Source organism: Phyllobates terribilis, unplaced genomic scaffold (assembly GCF_046119375.1).
Source record: "Phyllobates terribilis strain yellow unplaced genomic scaffold, ASM4611937v1 Scaffold_11__3_contigs__length_659146591, whole genome shotgun sequence".
NCBI classification, from domain to species: domain Eukaryota; kingdom Metazoa; phylum Chordata; class Amphibia; order Anura; family Dendrobatidae; genus Phyllobates; species Phyllobates terribilis.
Window position 1 is genome coordinate 508,049,174 of NW_027362771.1, and position 22,890 is coordinate 508,072,063.

Here is a 22,890-nt window from a genome sequence, read left to right on the forward strand (position 1 = left end):
AAAAAAGTGCAATTTCACAATTGTTTCTTTTTTTTTTTTTTGCCATGTTCACTAAATGTTAACACTGACCTGCCATTATGATTCCCCAGGTCATTACGAGTTTGTAGATAACAAACATGTATAGGTTCTTTTTTATTTAAGTGGTGAAAAAAAATCCAAAGTTTGCAAAAAAAACAAAAAAGACGCCATTTTCCGAGACCCATAGTGTCTCCATTTTTCGGGATCGGGGCCAGGTGAGGGCTTATTTTTTGCGCACTGAGCTGATGTTTTTATTGATACCATTTTGTGGTAGATACGATCTTTTGATCGCCTGTTATTGCATTTTATTGCAATGTTGCGCCGACCAAAAAACTGTAATTCTGGTGCTTTGATTTGTTTTCTCATTATGGTGTTTAACAAACGGATTAATTCTTTTATATTTTGACAGATTGGGTGATTATGAACGTGGCGATACCAAATATGTGTATATTTGATTTGTTTTTATTGTTTTATTTTGAATGAGGTGTAAGGTGGGGGATTTGAACTTTTATACTTTTTTAATTTTTTTAATATTTTTAAAAACTTTTTTTTTTTACTTTTCACTGGCTTCAATAGTCTCCATAGGAGACTAGAAGTTACAATCATCCGATCACCTGTGATACACATAGCAAGGCTTCATAGCTGGGCGGCACTCATAGCATCCCGGCCATGATAACCATAACCATTGTCATGCCAACCCATCGGTGACCATGTCATGTGACATGGGAAGAATTATCGATGTGCTTCTGGTAAGTGCAAGTTAAATGCCGCTGTCAGAGACCAGATTCCACCCACACAGATCAGCTGTCATGTCCCCGGAAAGGTGCGGGCTCAGCGCCTGAGCCCGCATGGAGTGCAGGGATGCGACCTTGGCCACAAAAGAGCTTGTTTTCTTGGCTGTTAGTTGAACACTTAACATCTTTGCACTGGGCATTAGTCTGAGACTAAGGGCTTGTGCAGACGTATTTTCAACAAAACATTGGATCACACTCAAAACAATGTTATTCTGTGGGGCTGTGCCCATGCCCAATTTTTTCCCTTCGGACCAAGTCTGTCCGAGAAAAAAATCGCAGCATGCTCGAATTGCATCCAATATTTGGATCGTACTCGGCCATGCAAGTCTATGGGTCAAAGGAAAATATGGAACTGCACTCGGATGACATCCGATTTTCACAGACTGACAGAATGAAGAAGATGGAGAATTTTTTTCCCATCTTCTCCTCATTTCAGAAAATCGGATCACAATATGCTCACACTCTGATCAGAGAGTGATTAGCATAATCGGCCCGATTCTCTCAGATCAGAGAAAATACGGTGGTATCATCCTAGCCTGTTCTTAGAAGGTCTGTTCCTCTGATTTGGCCCATGTAAAAGGGTTTTAATAGGTGCAATGCTATGAAAGTCCTACATTGGGTGGGTTCCTAAAGCCCATTTTCCTCATAAGAAGGCCGCAATATTCTAAATACCAGGCGACTTAGAATAGAAGAGAAAACTGTTCACACCCAGCATTGAGCATTGGTTTTACTTCCAGATGGAGACAATACCTCAAAAGAAACATCAACCACAAATGAGTACAAAAATGATGTTTAATATCCAAGGGTTTTCTTTTAAATAACTAATATCCAGCCAATCACACAAAATTGCTATTAATTTAGAATACAAATAAATTAAGTTTTAAATATTACCTTCTCTTTCAGTGCAAGATATACATTAAAGTTACCATTTCTACAAAGTGACTGGTCATTTAGAGTAGAAAAGAGTCGTGGAAAACATTTAACATCGGCCGGTATTAAAGCTTTTGCAAAACACAAGTTGTAGGTCATAGCAGTACATTAATAATCGGGATCGGGGCTCATCATTGAATTTTAAAGGGTTTGCGCAAAAATAAAAAATGAAAGAAGAAATAAAACATTTATCAATTTGGTAATACAAAGACTTGTTACCTAGACATTATGGAGGAAGGTATGGCCTAAGTTTTCACAATGGATACTTTCATCTTTGGAGCTGATTTAGTAGGAATATTAGGGCCTTTCTTGAGATATATCAGAGTCCCAGCTAGTTTACGGCCACAACCCTTTATCTAAATATCAGAGTGATGGCAGAATGGCCTGTCGTGATCCCTTTGGCTACCAGCAGCCAGGGCACATGTTCCACCAATCCCCCCAGCCCACCCGGGATGTATTTTGGCATTGTTTTTTTTCACTATTATACCTTAATATACTTTTTAATTTGTTCCAAAGGTGAAGATATTAAATACAATCCTGTGAATAAATGTGTATGCAAAAATTAATTGAAAAATCCAATAACAGCCATGTGTCCTATTTATTGGAGTAAAGATTGCTACGGAGAATAGATTTCAAGCAGGTCCAGGTAATTCAAGCTATACGTCAAGTCAGTACTTAATAGAAGATTATGTCATTTCTGACCCCATTGTCTTTAAATAAAAGGTACAAAGCAAGCGGCCTCCTTCCCGGCTTTATGTAAGTATCAAACAATATAAACAGCACAGCATAAACAATTAGCAAATTATGGTTAATAATTAACATTAAAGAGGCTCTGCCATAAAATGTCACTAAATAAACCACATACATTATTAAATAGATCTTTTACAGCTGATGAGGCTGGTGTATTTACTTTGAGAATTCATCTTGGAATGGTTGTATTATGTTTTTTTAAAGTTTAAATCTCCTCCTCCCCTCTGCTGCTGAGATCTCACAATGCTCAGTACAAACTGCACCTGTGAGTGAGACTGGGTGGGCAAACATTGAATACCCTTGGACTCTTGAGGTATTTCATTCTATTACCGGACTCATAAAATGCTCATGTCAGGATTATACAGCCATTCGAACATGGATTCTGAAAGTGAGTACACCAGCCTCATCAGGTATATGAGGTCCATTAAGTAATGTAGGCAGTTCATAAAGGGAAATATGGCGACAGATCTGCTTTAAGATAAACCCTCAGTTCACTGGATGTTATTATTTTTCACGGAGAGTAATAGAGTAAATATAATGAAGGGAAAAAGCAGATGATGCTAAGCGGGTGTACAAGTTGTATAAGTATAAGAAGCCAAACAGATCAAAAAAATACTTCCAAATTTTTCACAAGTTTTAACTTAAGTTTTCTTAAACCCCCCTTTAATGAACTGTGACCTAAAAATATAGTAATAAAGAAAAGTAAGAACAATATTGTCATCCATTTCTAAAGAATATATTAAAGGGAATCTGTTAGCAGGGTTTGCTATGTAATCTGAGAGCAGCATGATGCAGGGGCAGAGTCCCTGATTCCAGGAATGTGTCACTTACTAGGCTGTGTTTTGATGTTTCAATATAATCAGTGTTTTATCAGCAGGAGATTATCACTACCGGACTAGGTGTCTTGTGCCTCCTGGTCCAACCTCACCCCCACAATTGATTAGCAGCTGTCAATATACAGTATACACAGAAAGCAGCCAATCAGTGATTTGGACGGGGTTATACACAGCTCAGCAGTCCAAGCTCTGCTAGATCGGCAGTAGAGAAAACTGTGATTCTATCACAACTGCTGCACCCAGTAAACTAAGTGATACATTGCTCGAATCAGGGTCTCTGCCCCTACATCATGCTGCTGTCAGATTACATAGCAAAAACTTGCTGACAGATTCCCTTTAAGTAGTGAGTGAATTTTATTCAGACAGTCTCGCTGCTTTGCCTGCTTGCGATGTACTGGTTTTCCTTTGCCGTGGCGTCACCACTTGACCCCTTTCACTAAGTACGCAATATCTAACTATTATACAGTACTTTACGCTGCAATAAACAAAGATTTGGCTGGAAAGAAACAACTAATGCAATTTTTTCTACCCGATATAACAAAGATTAGTGCAATTAAAAATATATGGTAGCAGAGTTATTTGTACTGAATGAAAAGTTCACAACCTAATTGCATTGGGTTCAGGCTTCCACTTATACTTTATTACATTAACTAAGGCAAATTTATACTTTGTAACCCAATGTTTTCCCTTATCTTTTTGTTTTCCTCATGTATAAGCTTTATACTTAACACAACCAAGATTAAACTATAGCAACCTCGATTCACACCTATCAATCTATGATTGCTAATGATTGAGGCAATCTCGGCTGCATGGTCAGCAATCAACCTGGCATTTCATGGCTGTGATACCATGAGATCTCCTACCCTGGCCGGGATGTCTTGTTCTTCTCTTATGCTGGCCATACAATATGCATTTTTTTTGGCCCCATGCGATGGTCGAATTGATGCATGGAGGAGCACTGGACATTACTGGCGATCAATACTCAACTGAGTCCACAAGATTGGGCCTCATTCACACGTCTATTTTTCATGTACGAATGCTATCTGTGGTTTTTGTGGGTGGCACTTGTACCTGTGATAGTCTATGGGGCCATTCACGTGGCCGTTATTTTTCTCGATCTGTGGAAAATCGCGGAGATAAGTCCGATTTTGATCCAAGGGTCAGATCAAATTCGGCCATGCAAATCTATGAGTCCGTGAAGAAATGACATCTAAGTGCGATCCGATTTTCACGGACTGTGACATAGGAGAATCTGTTTCTTTTTTTTCCTCCACGAACAAGAAAAAACCGATGACACTTGGACCAAAGTCTGATCAAAATAATCGGTTTGTTTTTCTCGTAGATGAGAAAAACTTATGTCTGATTGAGGCCTTAGAGTTTGAAGAATTGAGGGAAAATGCATATTATTACCTAAACACTTCACCCAATTAGATACAACGAGGTCCAGAAAGAAAGGGTATATTTTAGAGAACCTCGAAGACAGGGCTTGTATCTGACATGATGGATAATCGGCCTGAGCTCCAAAGTGTGTTTTGTCTACAAAGGTCAGAAGAAAAGGAACAGACTTTGGTCATGAACAGTAACGGGTTAGGGATGTAAAGGAATAAAAGTCAGAGAGGGAAAAATAAGCGTAATGATTAGATGCTGTCATAAATAATGAAAGCAAATATCTACTTTTTTATTGCAGATGTGCAATTAAAATAAGTACCGTAAATCTCAAAGAGGTGGTATATTGCGATTTTAAAGGGGTTTTCCCAAGAACAAAAGTTTATTTTAAACATTGTCTGTGTCTGATTGTGTACGTAACATACCACAGCTCCTGGGCAGGGGAGGAAGCAAAAGACAATACAGACATTACATGGGACCACAGCTCCAGGGCAGGGGAGGAAGCAAAAGAGTATACAGGCATTACATGGGACCACAGCTCCTGGGCAAGGGAGGAAGCAAAAGAGTATACAGGCATTACATGGGACCACAGCTCCTGGGCAGGGGAGGAAGCAAAAGAGTATACAGACATTACATGGGACCACAGCTCCTGGGCAGGGAAGGAAGCAAAAGAGTATACAGGCATTACATGGGACCACAGCTCCTGGGCAGGGGAGGAAGCAAAAGAGTATACAGACATTACATGGGACCACAGCTCCTGGGCAGGGAAGGAAGCAAAAGAGTATACAGGCATTACATGGGACCACAGCTCCTGGGCAGGGGAGGAAGCAAAAGAGTATACAGACATTACATGGGACCACAGCTCCTGGGCAGGGGAGGAAGCAAAAGAGTATGCAGGCATTACATGGGACCACAGCTCCTGGGCAGGGGAGGAAGCAAAAGAGTATACAGGCATTACATGGGACCACAGCTCCTGGGCAGGGGAGGAAGCAAAAGAGTATACAGACATTACATGGGACCACAGCTCCTGGGCAGGGGAGGAAGCAAAAGAGTATGCAGGCATTACATGGGACCACAGCTCCTGGGCAGGGGAGGAAGCAAAAGAGTATACATACATTACATGGGACCACAGCTCCTGGGCAGGGGAGGAAGCAAAAGAGTATACAGGCATTACATGGGACCACAGCTCCTGGGCAGGGGAGGAAGCAAAAGAGTATACAGGCATTACATGGGACCACAGCTCCTGGGCAAGGGAGGAAGCAAAAGAGTATACAGGCATTACATGGGACCACAGCTCCTGGGCAGGGGAGGAAGCAAAAGAGTATACAGACATTACATGGGACCACAGCTCCTGGGCAGGGGAGGAAGCAAAAGAGTATACAGACATTACATGGGACCACAGCTCCTGGGCAGGGGAGGAAGCAAAGGACAATACAGACATTACATGGGACCACATCTCCTGGGCAGGGGAGGAAGCAAAAGAGTATACAGGCATTACATGGGACCACAGCTCCTGGGCAGGGGAGGAAGCAAAAGAGTATACAGACAGTACATGGGATCACAGCTCCTGGGCAGGGAAGGAAGCAAAGGACAATACAGACACTACAGCAGGGGATCGCAGAGGATTCATTTTGTGAGGTAAAACAGTGTTTAAAAACAGGCAATGAAATGTTTTACCTCACAAAATGAATCCTCTGTGCTCCCCTGCTATAATGTCAGTATTGTCTTTTGCTTCCTCCCCTGCCCAGGAGATGTGGTATGTTCCTGCACGGTCAGACACAGACAATTTTTAAAATTAATTTTTGTTCATGGGAAAACTCCTTTTAATGGTAGCTCTCTCCAGAAATGAGCAACATATGTCACATCAGAGATTGTTGTAAATTATTCCTATTTAATGTCTGTGACTGCTTTCACAACCTCCCAGTACCCAATGAGGTGCACCAAGCTTTAAAAAAATCTATAATTTGGGAATCTGTCACTTGATTCATGCTGCCCGAACCATAGGTGGTATGAATCAGAGTCTGGTTATGTGTGTCTCCAAAATGCTGCGGCATTTCAAAGAAAATATCATTTGATGAGCTTCTCCCCATCCCACTCCAGGGGATTGACAGGTCTTTCCTTATATACACACATAGGAGAGACCTGTCAATCAAATAAAGTGGTGTGTGGAGAAGCTATCTGAGGGCCACGCCAGACCATTCCTATGGTTGCCGGCTCTTTAAACTATGTTTTTTCTGAAAAGCTGGAGCGTTTTGAAGAAATTAATAATTGATTGCGATCACATAGCCCGGCTCTGATTCATGGAGCATGAATCGAGTGATAGGTTCCCTTTAAAGTATGTGAAAAATAAAAGTTTTTGTAAAATTTATTGTATATCCTTTGTATATGGTTTTGTACAACTTATGCCTTTTGTATTATAGAATTTAGATGGGTATAAAAAAAAGGACAAAACACATGGGTCGTGATTCATCAAAGAGTTTTCCTCAAAAATCCAGCCTAAAACGCTTTGATAAGTTGCAAAATTTTTGCGACTTTTGGCAAAATGCCACAGCACATCTAATTCATATTGGGCTGTAACGTACCCGACCCCAGAAATCCTACTCCAGTTCTTGAATTGAGTAAGATTTGTGGCGATGCGCACACGCCACTTTTCAGATGCGTCTGATTCATTAAGAGGCATGCGGCTTGGACCAGAATGATGGTCTTGATGAATCACCAAAAATTTGTTAAGAACTAACATGAGCAGTGAGCAGTGTTTATGTATGTTCACCTCATCAACTAATATCTTCTGTGTTACCCTGCCTGTCTAGTCTCCCGCAGCACGAAAAGGTTATCATTCCATAATTACACCCCTTTTAGTGATGATCTAATGACACCCTTGATAACATTTATTGTACACAGCACCGCTGAAAAGGGAGGTATAAAAAGCAGCCAGGGAGCTCTGGCATTGTGTGGTAAAAAATCCTAAATAATTGTTTCCCAAAATGAGTAATTTTTTTGATGTCAGATTTCCTCTAAGCTGGAAGAAAGCTGTATGTACCATCTGACTGCTCAACACATGCTAAAACCTGCTTTACAGCAATGAATATGACTTACAGGCATCTCATCTCCTTGAATCCTCAGGTAAGAGCTGAACTAAGGAATGTAGACCAGCTGTTTTTTATATGTCTCCAGACACGGGATTGCGAGATCGAAACCCTCATCTCATAATGACTCACTTTCTCATCACTGTCTACAGTGGAAGCCATTAATTAGGACACCAAGGTAATTCTTCCTGCCATACATGCTCTTCCAGGGTACAGAAAAAAATTAGGCAATGAAACATACAAGAACTGAAGAAGGAAGGGTCCATTGAATCAATGCCCACCGTCCAAGCCATTCAGTGTGTAGCGTCGATGAACAATGAATGGGTTGTACTACTTGTGACTCATTAATAAATATGCTGAAAAAATATCTAAATTTGACAAAATAGTTTTTTTGGGCAAACATATGCCCTTTAGTCGGCTAAAATAGGCCATAGACAAATAACCAAGTTTGGGTGTTTATGTGAGTCTCCTTGTGAGTTTTACTGGACTGAAGATAATAGGCTAACGGAGATTAATACTAATGCACTGTATAGGTAATTTGATAACTAAATATACAAAAATAACATTCTTCACCTCAAGTTGGAAGATGTCAACATATTGACTCAAAAGGATTTTTTTTCCCGTGGATATCACCAAGCCGTGCCTAGATATACATCTATGAATATACTGAAATGCCAGCAGCATGGTATACAAGCGAATGGTCCATTAGAAGGAACACTTTTCAGAGTGTCAAAATGATAAAAAAAAAAGTTTTTATCAATGTCTTACCAAAAGACGGGCCCAAAAACTCATTGACTTACACACTGAAGACCCATCTGGCAGTATAAGAATTAAAATATTAGTCCGGCTCATAGTAGATGCCTTTGTAACAAAACACATTCCGCACTTGTAGCGTCAGTCTTTCTTATGCTGGACATACTCCATGATCCCCATAGAGTACTCGGAATCCTAATATATTTCCAGTGTGAAGTGTTGTCCTTCTCCATTCACCACTGCTTCACATTATGCAAGGCACGTTGGGTACAGTTCCCATGTCTTTGGATCATGGACCCCAGCATGTGTCCTGTTAAGAATATGTGTCCCAGCTGTAGTTGAGCAGGATGGGTCAGAAGGTTTCTCCATAGATGGGGAACAACCCTTGTTTTCCGCAGATCCTTCTCAGACCACTGCAAAGCAATAAGGAAAATACAAATATGAGAAGTCTTCATGCGAAAGCGTATTTAGGCAATTAGAAAGAAGACTAATTAAGATAGCAAACACTTGCATTTGCCCTGATAAGGCACTGAATGAAGGTTATCCATCTATGACCCAAAGATGATCACTATTTGTGACATTTATGCTGACCTTCATCTTGCCACCTCTCCAAGAAAACACTACAGTAGCTTCCTGGGTAAATATCAAACTCAAGTCTCCTTGTCACTAGGAATTCAACTGAAGCCGAGAAACTCTACGAGGTGATAATGTGATCTGTATGTTTAGAGATCGCTTAGATGAACATTTCAGCAGGTGGACTCAGACTATGGCCATATTCTTAACCTTAACATATTCTCAGATTGCTTGGTGTTGGCTGGTGTCATGGACTGGATCACTTCAGACGTGGCGTATGATCACAGAAAATACCCCATTATTGCTAAACGTAGTACTACATGTGGTATGGAGAATCATTTTTATGGAATTGTAAAAAAAATATATATATATATAAAATATATGCAGATATCATACACTCCAAACACAATAATTTATTAATTAACCCATTCATGCCAGTTGCTGTCTCAAGTGGGCTTCACAATCCAATGCCCCTTATCCTATGTGGACTACTGTAGGCTCATTGTACTTGAATCCAAAGTAATCCATGAGAATATTTCTGAACTAAGAGAATGGACTCCATGTAGGCACCAGAGCAACATACAAGCTCAAAGGAGTTTTTGGCTTAGTCAGACTGAAACTCAAGACCCTAGTGCTGCATACTAGTCTTCATTCCTAGGCAATGAACTACCATGCTGCCCTTAATTATTGAGACTGTCATCCTACTTACAGACAGATAATATATACAACCTTAAGGTCCCTTAATCTGGATTAATAATTGGCTAAATAAATGTTTGTATGTACGCTTGTTCCCTTTAATTACCAATATAAACATGCCTCAATCAGCTGACAAATAGTTAAAATGCTTTTTTGTTGGCTGATAGGATCGTTTATACAGTCTAAAAATTATCCTTGTCGCAACGCCTTACCCCTTGTAAACAGGGAACGTGTTGCTGGCAGTAAGCAAACGGTATGGGGACAGATCATTATTATCAATAATTGTGTTATCCCCATACAGTTTGTATCAGCCTATGTGAACGGGCCTTAAAGGGGTTTTCCCACGAAAAGTAAATTTTAATCAATAGATCTTGGAATAATAATAACTTCCACAATTGGATGTGTTTAAATAAAATGTTCCTGTGCTGAGATAATCTTATAAATGTGCCCCTGCTGTGTACTGTGTAATGGCCGTGTCTGACCGTACAGGGACATGGTCTGATCATACCACAGCTCCTGGGCAGGGGGGAAGCAAAAGAGAGAATCCAGACAGGACAGCATGGGATCACAAATGATTCTTTCTTTGAAGTAAAACATTGTTTAAAAACAGGCAAAGAAATGTTTTTACCTCGCAAAAAGAGTCAGCTGTGATCCCAGGCTGTAATGTCTGTATACTCTTTTGCTTCCTCCCCTGCACAGGAGATGTGGTACAATCAGACCATGTTCCTGTACGGTCAGACACAGCCATTACACAGTACACAGCAGGGGCACATTTATAAGATTATCTCAGCACAGGAACATTTTACTTAAACACATCCAATGGTGGAAATTATTATTATTCCAAGATCTATTGGTTAAAATTAACTTTTGTTTGTGGGAAAACCCCTTTAAAGAGGACCTGTCACCAGGAAAAAAGGGGTCAGTTTTTGATTTTATTCTTTTCCCGCTGCTCAACGGAGTACACCGATTTTTGTCTTTTAAATTTGCCAGAGATATGGGCCTTTTTATTTACTGCATATTTTTATGGTCTTTACCAAGGGGGCGGTGCTCACAGGGTATTAATGCAGAGCAGCTTGAGACACGCACACAGAGAATCCTGTGAGCCATGCTCCCCTTGGTGAAGACTATAAGGATTGCTAGGAAATGAAAATGCCCATATCTCTGGAACTATCTGGCGGATTTGAAAAAGAAAAATGGTGTATTAAGCGTAAAGTTGGCCACTTTTGACCTGGTGCAAGATCTTCTTTAAACGAGTGCTGATTAACTTCTATTGTAACATCATTATTTTGCTGGGAGGAGAAACAGTTACATGTTTAGCATTGGTTATGGCTCCTTATTACATCTTAAAATAAAAGAGAAAAAAAACTAATACCACACACATATTTATAAGCTTTGCCCATGTTTTGAATCAGCAAAAAAATGTTGGGACAGAATTTTATGACGATGATGGTGATGATGCATAACTGATGGCTATGAAGTAAGTGATCAGCAGACGTTACCCAATTATTATGGGACGCTGTCTGATAGCAGTACCTCTTACCCCTTGTGTCCTTTCTACTCCATAACTAGGAACTCTTCCTTAGGGCATGTGAACACGACCGATTATCTTGGTTTTCACGGGTAGCACTCATACCTATGATATTCTATGTAGCATCGGCGTCTCTGCCTCCTGCCCGGCAGAGACGCCGTCCCCCTTACCGCCGCGGTCCTGCCCCGGCGTCTTCTGGCCTCCCTGCAGCTGCTGCTGGTGCACGCAGCTTCCCTGGCCCTGTGCTTACGGCGCGTGCGCGCTCCCGCCCTCTTAAAGGGGCCGCGTGCGCCGTTCTAAGAAGTCCCCGGCCAATGGCCGGAGGACTTCCCCTATAAAAGGCACCTCCTCCAATATGGAGGTGCCCGTGCAAGGTTGTTGCTCTGTATGCTAAACTCTGCTTCAGCCCACAGGTCCCGCTGCCTGTCTGACTACCAGTCTAGTCCATCTGACTATCAGTCCAGTCTGCCAGCCTGATTACCAGTCCAGCCCGACAGTCTGCTTACAGCCCAGTCCGCTAGTCTGTCTATGGGCTTGGCCAGTCCGCTTATCCGGAGCCTCCAGCTGCTACCTGTCTCCGCCTGCCAAGGACACTCTCCAGCCCGACTGTCTGCCTCCGGTCAAACCCGCCAGTCTGCCTATGGGCTAGGCTAGCCTGCCTACTTGGAGAAATTGCCCGTTACCTGGAGGCTCCTGCCTGCACCTGCCGTGTATACCTGACAGCCTACCTAGAGGCTCCCGCCCGTCACTTGCCGTGACCACCTGACAGCCTACCTAGAGGCTCCCGCCCGTCACTTGCCGTGACCACCTGACAGCCTACCTAGAGGCTCCCGCCCGTCACTTGCCGTGACCACCTGACAGCCTACCTAGAGGCTCCCGCCCCTTAACTCGCCGTGACCACCTGACAGCCTACCTAGAGGCTCCTGCCTGCACCTGCCGTGTATACCTGACAGCCTACCTAGAGGCTCCTGCTAGTTTCCTGCCGAGTCTGCCAGCCCGTCGGCCCGGATCTCTCGTCAGCCTGCCTGCCGTGCTCATCTGCTGTACCGGTCAGTCTCTGCCTTCTGACCCGTGGGAGTTACCTGCTCTCATACAAGGTCGGTCCCCAGAGTAGCACCTGGTCCCTCTGCTCGGTCCTTCCCTGGTCACGGAGTCGATTGAGCCGCCGTACGGCCTTGGTCGGTCCGAGTTGATACCTTGTTACGCCCCTCTGGTCCCTCCTTGCACCGCAGCACAGAGGTTCCACCACCAGGATCCGTAACATTCTATAGTGTTGTGTATATGTCCAATTTTTCCTCAGACCAAGTGGTCCATGAAAAAAATTGGAGACATGTCCGATTTTGACCTAAGTGTTGGATAAAATCAGCAAAGCAAGTCTATGGGTCCGTGAAAAAAATCGCACTGCAATTGGATGACATCCAAGTGCGGTCCGATTTTCACAGAGTGATTGAATGGAAAAGGTGGAGAACCAAGAAAAACTGATGCCACTCTGATCAAAGTCTGATCTGAATATTTCTACGTGTGGAGAAAATCGTTGTGTGACCCTGAGCCTGTTCTTTAATTTATTTGGTGAACCCACAATACCTAAATATCTGCTCGCTCTGTGAAACGGGCGTCATTGCATAAAATAAACTAATTTGATAAGTGACTTTTTATGTCCTTGCTCATTTTGTAGAAAGTGGAAACAGGATGTTCTATAAGATGAAACTTGGAAACCAGAGGTTTTGGGTTTAGGGGTTGAAAAGGGCAGTTCAGACCATAAATCTGTGGCCTTCTGCCAGATGCAATTTAAAATCAGTGAGCGGCGGCGCTGAAAGGTTTCAGTATCCACAGTGTTGCTACGTTAAACTGTCGACGTGAGGACAACGCGGCCATTGTGCGGCTGAGTAAGCCGGGGACGTGCACAGAGTCACTTTGTCTCCTATGGAAACATGTGGAGAGATGGAAAGACTCCTCACCCACATGAGGTTCTGCTGTAAACTCAGCGTAGGGTTGAGCATGTTTCCCTGCCCTTGACATCAGCCAAGTCACACCTGTTGTTTTCCAATGTTAAAGGAATGGATAAATGGAAGATTATTACATGGTTCTCAGGCCGGCCACCATGAAAGGCTCCTGAGTCAGAAGAACATCAAAGTCAATTCATAAAGCTGCAAATACTGATGTGGATGTTAATAAGAATAAGAGCTTAATAATTAGGTGGTTATTATAATCCGTATGAACCATGTAAGTATCTGCTTCCAATTTCCGAATGGTTGTCGGAAACCACAAAATCTGTCTAACAAGATGTTCACCTCAATCTTCTTGATGGCCAGTCCCTCCCTAAGGCCGGATATAGGCATCACGCATATTTAAAGGGGTGGTCCAGGACTAGAAAAGACATGACTTCTGTCTACCAAAAATAGTGCCTAACCTGTCAATTGGCAGTGTGTGATATTGTCGCTCAACTCCAATAATGCTGAACTGCAATACCAGACACAACCCATGGGCAGATGATGACCTATATTTGGAAGAGAGTTGCTATTTTTTTGTAATTCTGAAAAGCCATTTTAACTTATATTAACCCTTGGTAGGATTGTTCAAGTTTGTATCCATCAGTACTAGAGTTGAGCAAAAAGACTTGCATGACTCTGGGTCAAGGACCACCTTGGCAGTCTGTGGCCATCAGACCAGAGCTCTGCGAACTTTGCCCGACCTGACATTCCTAGTGTCTCTTCTGATTAGTAGGCCTGGCTTGATTTCATTGTTGTGGCGCATGTACGCATGCCATCACTACTTATCAAATGAGGAGCTGTGGATGCAGGTAGAAGGAAGATCGCAAGGCTAAGGTCTGGCAGCCACAATGGTGGACAACCAATCTGGCCACTGGACCAGGGTCCTGCAAATAGTTTTCCTCAACTCTAATTACTATTAATTTTGTACTATTTAATTAACGGAGGTAGTGAAACTTAGATATTTTTCGATAGACTGAGTTTTTTTTAACTAAATGTTTGATGGTTTTCCAAAATGGGATTACATTTTCATAGTCTGACTTGAAGGTCTTGTTTATTGGTCAGAGGTCCCTAACTCTTAGTAAGCCAAATACAATAGATGTTGTTGAACCACTCTGATTATTAAAGGAATGAAAAGAGCCTATTAAAGATACAACCTATTGATTTGATTCTTGTCTTAAGGTCAAAAGTCAGTGAACTAGGAGTCATAGTAATAGGAGCTCATACGCTCTTTCCAAATATTGGCCAATTTAAATAGGCCACCAATCAGCCAATGAATGAGCAAAAAGGTCATTCGTTGGGTGATCAGATTTTATGCATGCACAAAAATCATTTTTACAGGTCACACAACGTCCGGTGTAAACAGGGAAGGTGAAGCTGATAACATGCACTATATATATACAGGTGCTTCTCACAAAATTAGAATATTATCAAAAAGTTAATTTGAGTTCTACAATCCAAAAAGTGAAACTCATATATTACATAGAGTCATTACAAACAGAGTGATCTATTTCAAGTGTTTATTTCTGTTAATGTTGATGATTATGGCTTACAGCCAATGAAAACACAAAAATTATTTTCTCAGTAAATTAGAATAATTAACAAAAAACACCTGCAAAGGCTTCCTACGCATCCCTTAGTCTGTTTCAGTAGGTTCCACAATCATGGGGAAGACTGCTGACTTGACAGATGTCCAGAGGGCAGTCACTGACACACTCCACAAGGAGGGTAAGCCACAAAAGGTCATTGCTAAAGAAGCTGGCTGTTCACAGAGTGCTGTATCCAAGCATATTAATGGAAAGTTGAGTGGAAGGAAAAAGTGTGGTAGAAAAAAGTGCACAAGCAACTGGGATATCCGCAGCCTAGAAAAAGGATTGTTAAGAAAAGGCCATTCAAACATTTGGGAGAGATTCACAAGGAGTGGACTGCTGCTGGAGTCATTGCTTCAAGAGCCACCACACACAGACGAATCCAGGACATGGGCTATAAGTGATGCATTCCTTGTGTCAAGCCACTCATGACCAATAGACAATGCCAGAAGCGTCTTACCTTGGCCAAGGAGAAAAAACCCTGGACTGTTGCTCTGTGGTCTAAGATGTTGTTTTCAGATGAAAGTAAATTTTGCATTTCATTTGGAAATCAAGGTCCCAGAGTCTGGAGGAAGAGTGGAGAGGCCACAATCCAAGCTGCTTGAGGTCTAGTGTGAAGTTTCTACAATCAGTGATGGTTTGGGGAGCCATGTCATCTGCTGGTGTAGGTCCACTGTGTTTTATCAAGACCAAAGTCAGCGCAGCCGTCTACCAGGAAATTTTAGGGCACTTCATGCTTCCCTCTGCCGACAAGCTTTTTGGAGATGGAAATTTCATTCTCCAACAGGACTTGGCCCCTGTCCACACTGCCAAAAGTACCAATACCTGGTTTACAAACAACAGTATCACTGTGCTTGATTGGCCATCAAACTCGCCTGACCTTAACCCCATAGAGAATCTATGGGGTATTGTCAAGAGGAAGATGAGAGACACCAGACCCAACAATGCAGACGAGCTGAAGGCTGCTATCAAAGCAACCTGGGCTTCCATAACACCTCAGCAGTGCCACAGGCTGATCGCCTCCATGCCACGCCGCATTGATGCAGTAATTGATGCAAAAGGAGCCCGGACCAAGTATTGAGTGCATTTACTGAACATACATTTCAGTAGGCCAACATTTTGGATTTTAAAAACATTTTTCAAGCTGTTGTTATAAAGTATTCTAATTTACTGAGATAATGACTTTTTTGTTTTCATTGGCTGTAAGCCATAATCATCAACATTAACAGAAATAAACAGTTGAAATAGATCACTCTGTTTGTAATGACTCTATATAATATATCAGTTTCATTTTTTGTATTGAAGAACTGAAATAAATTAACTTTTTGATGATGTTCTAATTTTGTGAGAAGCACCTGTATATACAAACCCTGGGAAAAATTATGGAATCACTGGGCTCCGAGGATGTTCATTCAGTTGTTTAATGTTGTTGAAAAAAAGCAGATCACAGACATGGCACAAAACTAAAGTAATTTCCAATGGCAGCTTTAGGGCTTTAAGAAAAATTAAAAGAAATCAAGATTAAAAATGTGGTACTCAGTAATGGTAATTTTTTTCAGACCAAGCAGAGGGAAAAAATGATGGAATTACTCAATTCTGAAGAAAAAAATTATGGAATCACCCTGTAAATTTTCATTTCCAAAACTAACACCTGCATCAAATTAGATCTGCTCATTGGTCTGCATCTAATAAGGAGTGATCACACCTTGGAGAGCTGTTACACCAAGTGGACTGACATGAATCATGGCTCCAACACGAGAGATGTCAATTGAAACAAAGGAGAGGATTATCAAACTCTTAAAAGAAGGTAAATCATCACGCAATGTTGCAAAAGATGTTGGCTGTTCACAGTCATCTGTGTCTAAAATCTGGACCAAATACAAACAACATGGGAAGGTTGTTAAAGGCAAATATACTGGTAGACCAAGGAAGACATCAAAGCGTCAAGACCGGAAACTTAAAGCAATATGTCTCCAAAACAGGAAATACACAACAAAACAAATGAGGAACGAATGGGAGGAAACTGGAGTCAATGTCTGTGACCGAACTGTAAGAAACCGCCTAAAAGAAATGTGATTTACATACAGAAAAGCTAAACATAAGCCATCATTAACATCTAAACAGAAAAAAACAAGGTTACAATGGGCTAAGGAAAAGCAATCGTGGACTGTGGATGACTGGATGAAAGACATATTCAGTGATGAATCGCGAATCTGCATTGGGCAAGGTGATGATGCTAGAACTTTTGTTTGGTGCCGTTCCAATGAGATTTATAAAGATGACTGCATGAAGAGAACATGCAAATTTCCACAGTTATTGATGATATGGGGCTGCATGTCAGTTAAAGGCACTGGGGAGATGGCTGTCATTACATCTTCAATAAATGCCCAAGTTTACATTGATATTTTGGACAGTTTTCTTATCCCATCAATTGAAAGGATGTTTGGGGATGATGACATCATTTTTCAAGATGATAATGCATCCTGCCATAGAGCAAAAACTGTGAAAACATTCCTTGAAAGAAGACACATAAGGTAAATGTCATGGCCTGCAAAAAGCCCGGATCTCAATCCAATTGAAAATCTTTGGTGGAAGAACATGGTCCATGAGAAGGCTCCAACCTGCAAAGCTGATCTGGCAACAGCAATCAGAGAAAGTTGGAGCCAGATTGATGAAGAGTACTGTTTGTCACTCATTAAGTCCATGCCTCAGACTGCAAGCTGTTATTAAAGAGGTGTTGCAACAAAATACTAGTGATGTATTGGAGTGATCTTTTGTGTGTTTGTTTTTCATGATTCCATAATTTTTTCCTCAGAATTGAGTGATTCCACAATTTTTTCCCACTGCTTGGTCTGAAAAAAATTACCCTTACTGAGTACCACATTTTTAATCTTGATTTCTTGATTGCTTTTTTTCAACAATATTAAACAACTGAATGAACATCCTCCGAGCCTGGTGATTCCATAATTTTTGCCAGGGGTTGTATATATATAAATATATATATTAGGACAGAGCAATATTAGCAATTTCAGCTAATTAGTAGAGATGAGCGAAGCCGAACTTAAAAGTTCGGGGTTCACACTGGACAGTTAGTGTCCGGTACTAAATGCCGAACACGGACTTCTCCCGGAAGTTCATTGCAATGTTTGGAGTTCTGGGAGGAAAGAAAGAGAATTTTCCAGCTCAAAAGTTCGGGTCCCTATTGTTTTCAATGGGGTTCTGGTTCTGGTTTAAGGTCGGGTACAGTTCTGGTACCCGAGCTGAATTTTGAAATAAAGTTTGGGTCGGGTACCAGAACCCAAACTTCTACAGGTCTGCTCATCCCTACTAATTAGCAATCGTTTTGTTCCCATTATTTCTCCTTGGCCTGTGGAAACAAATGCTGATGGTCTTGTATAGAGTCGATAAGTTCTCGTTGCCCTGAAATAGGCAAGTGTAAATGAACTATTAATGTTGTGCCAGGTAACTGATTTTGATCCTAGTCTTACATTTTAGTAATGGTATGGCATCCTTGGTACCACTGGTGCACAACCAAATATGGAGATGCCAATAGCTAGGGACACCGGAGGACAAAGGCAAAAAGAGGGCTCCTGGGCAAGAAATTTATGGGCCTTTTGCAGTCCAATAATGTGTCTATGACAGATGTTTCTTGCTACTTTGGAGCTAGAAGTGGGCCCCCTTACCTCCTGGGCCCATGTGCTTGCAGCAATGATATGTTCAACCATGGATAAGGAGCCATGAGGCAGGGGGCATGAGAGCATTGTTGATGCCAACACTTTAACTGCTTAATGTTGGGCAGATCACTGACTTGCTGCGGCATCTAGGTCTACCTATAGATATTTGTGGCTGAGTATTATGTAAGAATTAGCCAGAGATCACACATACTCCCTTCACACTCATCTCTTAAGCAGGTGTGATGTCCATTTACTTAAGCCTCCTTGTAATTAATGCTCACTCATCTTCAGACTGGGTGTCGAGCTTTTAATGCAATGACATCAGATTTGTCATTTGTACACTAACACTTATGACATTAGTTTAGTTAAGCAGCATAAAATATTCATCGCCCTCTGCCTCATTCTCACGTCATCCCTGATGCAGTTACCTGTCTCTGACTTGCAGCAGGAGGCTCCCCCTTTGAAGAGTCCATCTGGTTTCTCTTGCCGACACATCACTGATCGACACCACTCACGGTGCTTTTTCCAGCTGCAACAACTGTAACACAAGAGGGCATTCTAAGTGTACGGGAGGGTGATTATTATTTTTTTTTCTCTATTGCCTTTAAAGGTAAATGGTATTTTTGTGGTCTTTGATCCAGAGTCAAGATAAAAATCAGTAATGCAGTAAGCTCAAAGTTCTACTTGGTTGGAGCTTACCCTTTCTTGGTCACTTCTGTGTTTTTGGACAGGGGTCAACAAACCTTGCTGCAATTAGCTCAGATGCATTTTTTGCCTGTAAGGGCTCGTTCACGCAACCATAGTTTTGGTCTGATTGCTGTCCGTTGAAAAAAAATGGACATCACTCGGTCCAATATTATTTAATGGGGCAGTGCAGATTTTTTTCACTGACCAAATCTGCGTGTGAAAAATTTATTATAGAGCAATCCAAACAAAAATCATGTTTCTGTCTAACTATAGGACTTTCTTCGGATTAATAAATCACTTAAGCCCATGTGGACGAACAAATACAATATATCACTGTGGAAAGGCAGAAATGTTGTTGGAGAAAAGCGATGATTCCAGGGATGTGTCACTTGCTCAGCAGCTTGCTGTAACTTCAATACAGTCAGTATATTATCAGCAGGAGATTATCACTACAGGACTAGGTGTCATGTACAGGTCAGTCCAGCTAATCTGTGTATCAGCATCACCACAACTGATTGGCTGCTTGTTGACAATGTACAGTGTACACAGGAAGCAGCCAATCAGGAGTGTGGGCGGGGTTATACAGGGCTCAGCATTCTGGGCACTGCTACATCTACAGCAAAGAAATCAGAGATTCTTTCAAAACTGCACCAAGTAGTCCAGTAAGTGTTACATCGCAGGAATCAGACTCTCTACCCCTACGTCACAAAATGATAAAAAACTGCTGACTGATTCCCTTTCGGTAAAAAAAACATTGCCCCAAAGGTGGACAATCCCTTTAACAATATCCTTATGGTCACCTGAATGCAGAATTGTCTCAACTAGAAAATTTGCTTAAAGGAAAATGAATTGTCCTACTTACTGCATTAATATACAGCCCGTAATAAGAAGACCCGTGCATATCACTGCTACTGCCACCAGTGCTGTGATGGTGTTTTTCTTCTGACTTGCAGCCACAACTGCCAGGAGGTCGGCATGCTCACAGCGTTTGCCGGCAAAGCCTGGAAGACATCTGGAAGACAAGACGAGGACGCAATGTCAACGGCGGTCTAACTATCTTGTCTCTGTAATGGAAGCTTCTTCGCTATGCAACTCATACTTTATTCCAGATATGTTACACATCTTGCAGCATATATACAGAAGTTTGCTATCATATTCATTTATTCGACAATGTTATTAAATATCCCCATTGAAAGTGTAAAAAATAACAACGTCTTCTCCATGGAACTATTTATTTTGTTCTCTGAAAATTTTAAGAGTGACAGCCAACAGGGTAAAACTGTCAATCAAATAAATGACGTAAAACTACGCATAACGTTATCAGATCCGGTCTTTCCTAGTTATTCTATGAATGGCGAGGAAATCAAAGGTTATCTGTTTTATACTGATATCTAGAGGAGCGTAGATGAGGCAGCAGGTTTGAAGTCCATATTACCTTATTACCTAGCTACAGCGAAAAACTCACACGACCTTGTACCGCCCGTATTTCATGAAGCTTGGTAGCAACGGGAGACTAGACTGGGACTTTGAAGCATTAGTCTCATAGCTCACCATTGGACAGACTTTCATAGAAACTTTGTAAAAAGTTGTATTAAAAATGTACATATATATGTGAAGGAGATTAGAAACAACCCTGTGTAATTTGATGTTACTTTTGCCTTCTTTTTCCTCTTTTTGATAACTTACGGACAATATTAGGGAGTAAAGTAATTCATGGCTGCAGAATCAGACTACACAGGGCTTTCTTGTAGTCTGTTACCATGATAACACAAGTCTGCATTGTAGCTTTCTACATATACCAGTAGGATCATTTTATTCAGAATTGCTTCATTTTTCAGTTTAGATGCAATAAAAATTGTTGCAAAGGTGATATACTCCTGTGTAATTTGGATTTATTGATCTATTGTTGTACATTTTGCATTAATTCCAAATGTTTATGCTATAAATTATCCAAAAACATTCATCATTTTCAATTTTGTGACATATCAGTTACTTCTAAATAGCTCTTAAATGTTTAAAAAACATGGAGCTCATTGTATTTTAAACCAAACCCTAAACTCTCTGACTCCAGCCTATCTATTCTCATTGGCTCAGTGCACATTACTGCTGATGCCTAAAAATTAATTAATTCCCTGCATATGCAGATGATCAGACCAATGACTGTCCTTAATTGATTTTAAGGTTTAAAAGCAGATATTTTCTAAAAAATAAATAAAAAAAAGCAATGTTGTAAATGTATTTCATGACTTATTTTGCACTGATCTGATCTTAAAGGTTTTATCTAGGACTATTTTTTTTACTATGGGCTTGAGAACTATCAGGCAGGTAGGTTGCTAACTACCTGCCTGTATTGTGCCGGCAGAGATCGGTGCCGGGCACAACAGGCAGGTAGTTAGCAACAGAGGGGTCACAGACCGCTCCTGCCAGCGATTCAGCAGCTTCAGCTCACGTCACATCAACAGAGCAGCTGCTTCTCTTCCACTCTTCTCTGTTGACGGGGTGTGACTGCCAATATCCTGCTGATTGACAGCCGGCTCCCCGCTGCCTAACTGCAGGGAGCTGGCAGTCAATTAGTAGGACGTCGGCAGTCACGCCCCGTCGACACAGCAGCCCAGAAGAAGAAGAGCTGCTCTGTTGACATGGAGCAGCTGAATCATCGATGACCACTCCAAGCCAGCACCGGGTTGAACAGGCAGGTAGTTTCCTCTGTTCCAACTACCTGCCTGTTAGTTTTTAGGCCCATGGTATAAAAAATTAAATAGTTCTGGAAAACCCCTTTAAGTTGCGGTCTATATTATGAACCAGAGTTTCAATTATAATTCTACGGGTTACAATAGGAAACAGTCAGCAATCTTGTCAACTGACACTTCCCTAACAATTTAGCTGAGATCTTACAGTATAATGTAGTGGGGCAGAGGCACATTCAGGATGTAGAGTAGGGTGTGGGCCACCGTAAAGGGTACTTCCCAGGAAAAAAGGGTATAAAGTTGATAAGTATAGCATATAATGCCCACATTGTGCAGAGACTGAGTCCTTCAAATGGTTGCCTGGAACTTAACAATTAAAGAATGGATGAATAAACTTCAATACTTGGCAGTGGTCACTAAACCTTGTACAGGGCTGAAGAGTTCTGTGCTGTATATTGCTTATAGCCGGCTGCTGTTGGAACTGATTTCAGCTGATGGGTTGCGGTACCGGATGTCGGCTCCCACAGATCTCATATTGTTGACCTATCCAACAGTTGGGTCATTAATTGTAAATTCATGGACAACCCCTTTAATCAAAGTGAATAGCGAGTGCTGCTCTGTATGTAACTCAGCATCAGAACAAGATCAGTAATACAATGTATCTGTAAAGTTGTTCAACTTTTTGTATCTAAGCTATATATAAACTGTAAAAATGTGTAGAAAGGTGAACATACCGTTGTTACTGTTAACCCTGGAGCCATGTCAAGTAGACTAGTTTAATCCACTGACAAATTTCTAAAATTTGCACTCGGATTTGCCTTGGTGGCACATAGCTCCTTTTAATACAGCAGCATTTTCCATGTGCTGCATCGAAAATATTTAATTTGACAAAGTTTTGCTAAAATGAGAAAACTT

At 41.4% G+C, this 22,890-nt stretch overlaps 1 protein-coding gene across 1 annotated transcript in view; it reads right to left on the reverse strand.

Annotated features, from left to right (window-relative positions):
* Nucleotides 1–1,586: 1,586 nt before the first annotated feature.
* TGFA (transforming growth factor alpha) overlaps nt 1,587–22,890 on the reverse strand; it is a 65,372-nt gene continuing 44,068 nt past the window's right edge. Inside the window, exons 4-6 of the mRNA XM_073653597.1 lie at nt 20,151–20,300; nt 19,030–19,139; nt 1,587–8,966 (exon numbers count right to left, since the gene is read on the reverse strand). Of these exons, the coding sequence (XP_073509698.1) occupies nt 8,959–8,966; nt 19,030–19,139; nt 20,151–20,300 (268 nt within the window). The 3' untranslated portion in view covers nt 1,587–8,958. The remainder of the gene's footprint in view (nt 8,967–19,029; nt 19,140–20,150; nt 20,301–22,890) is intronic.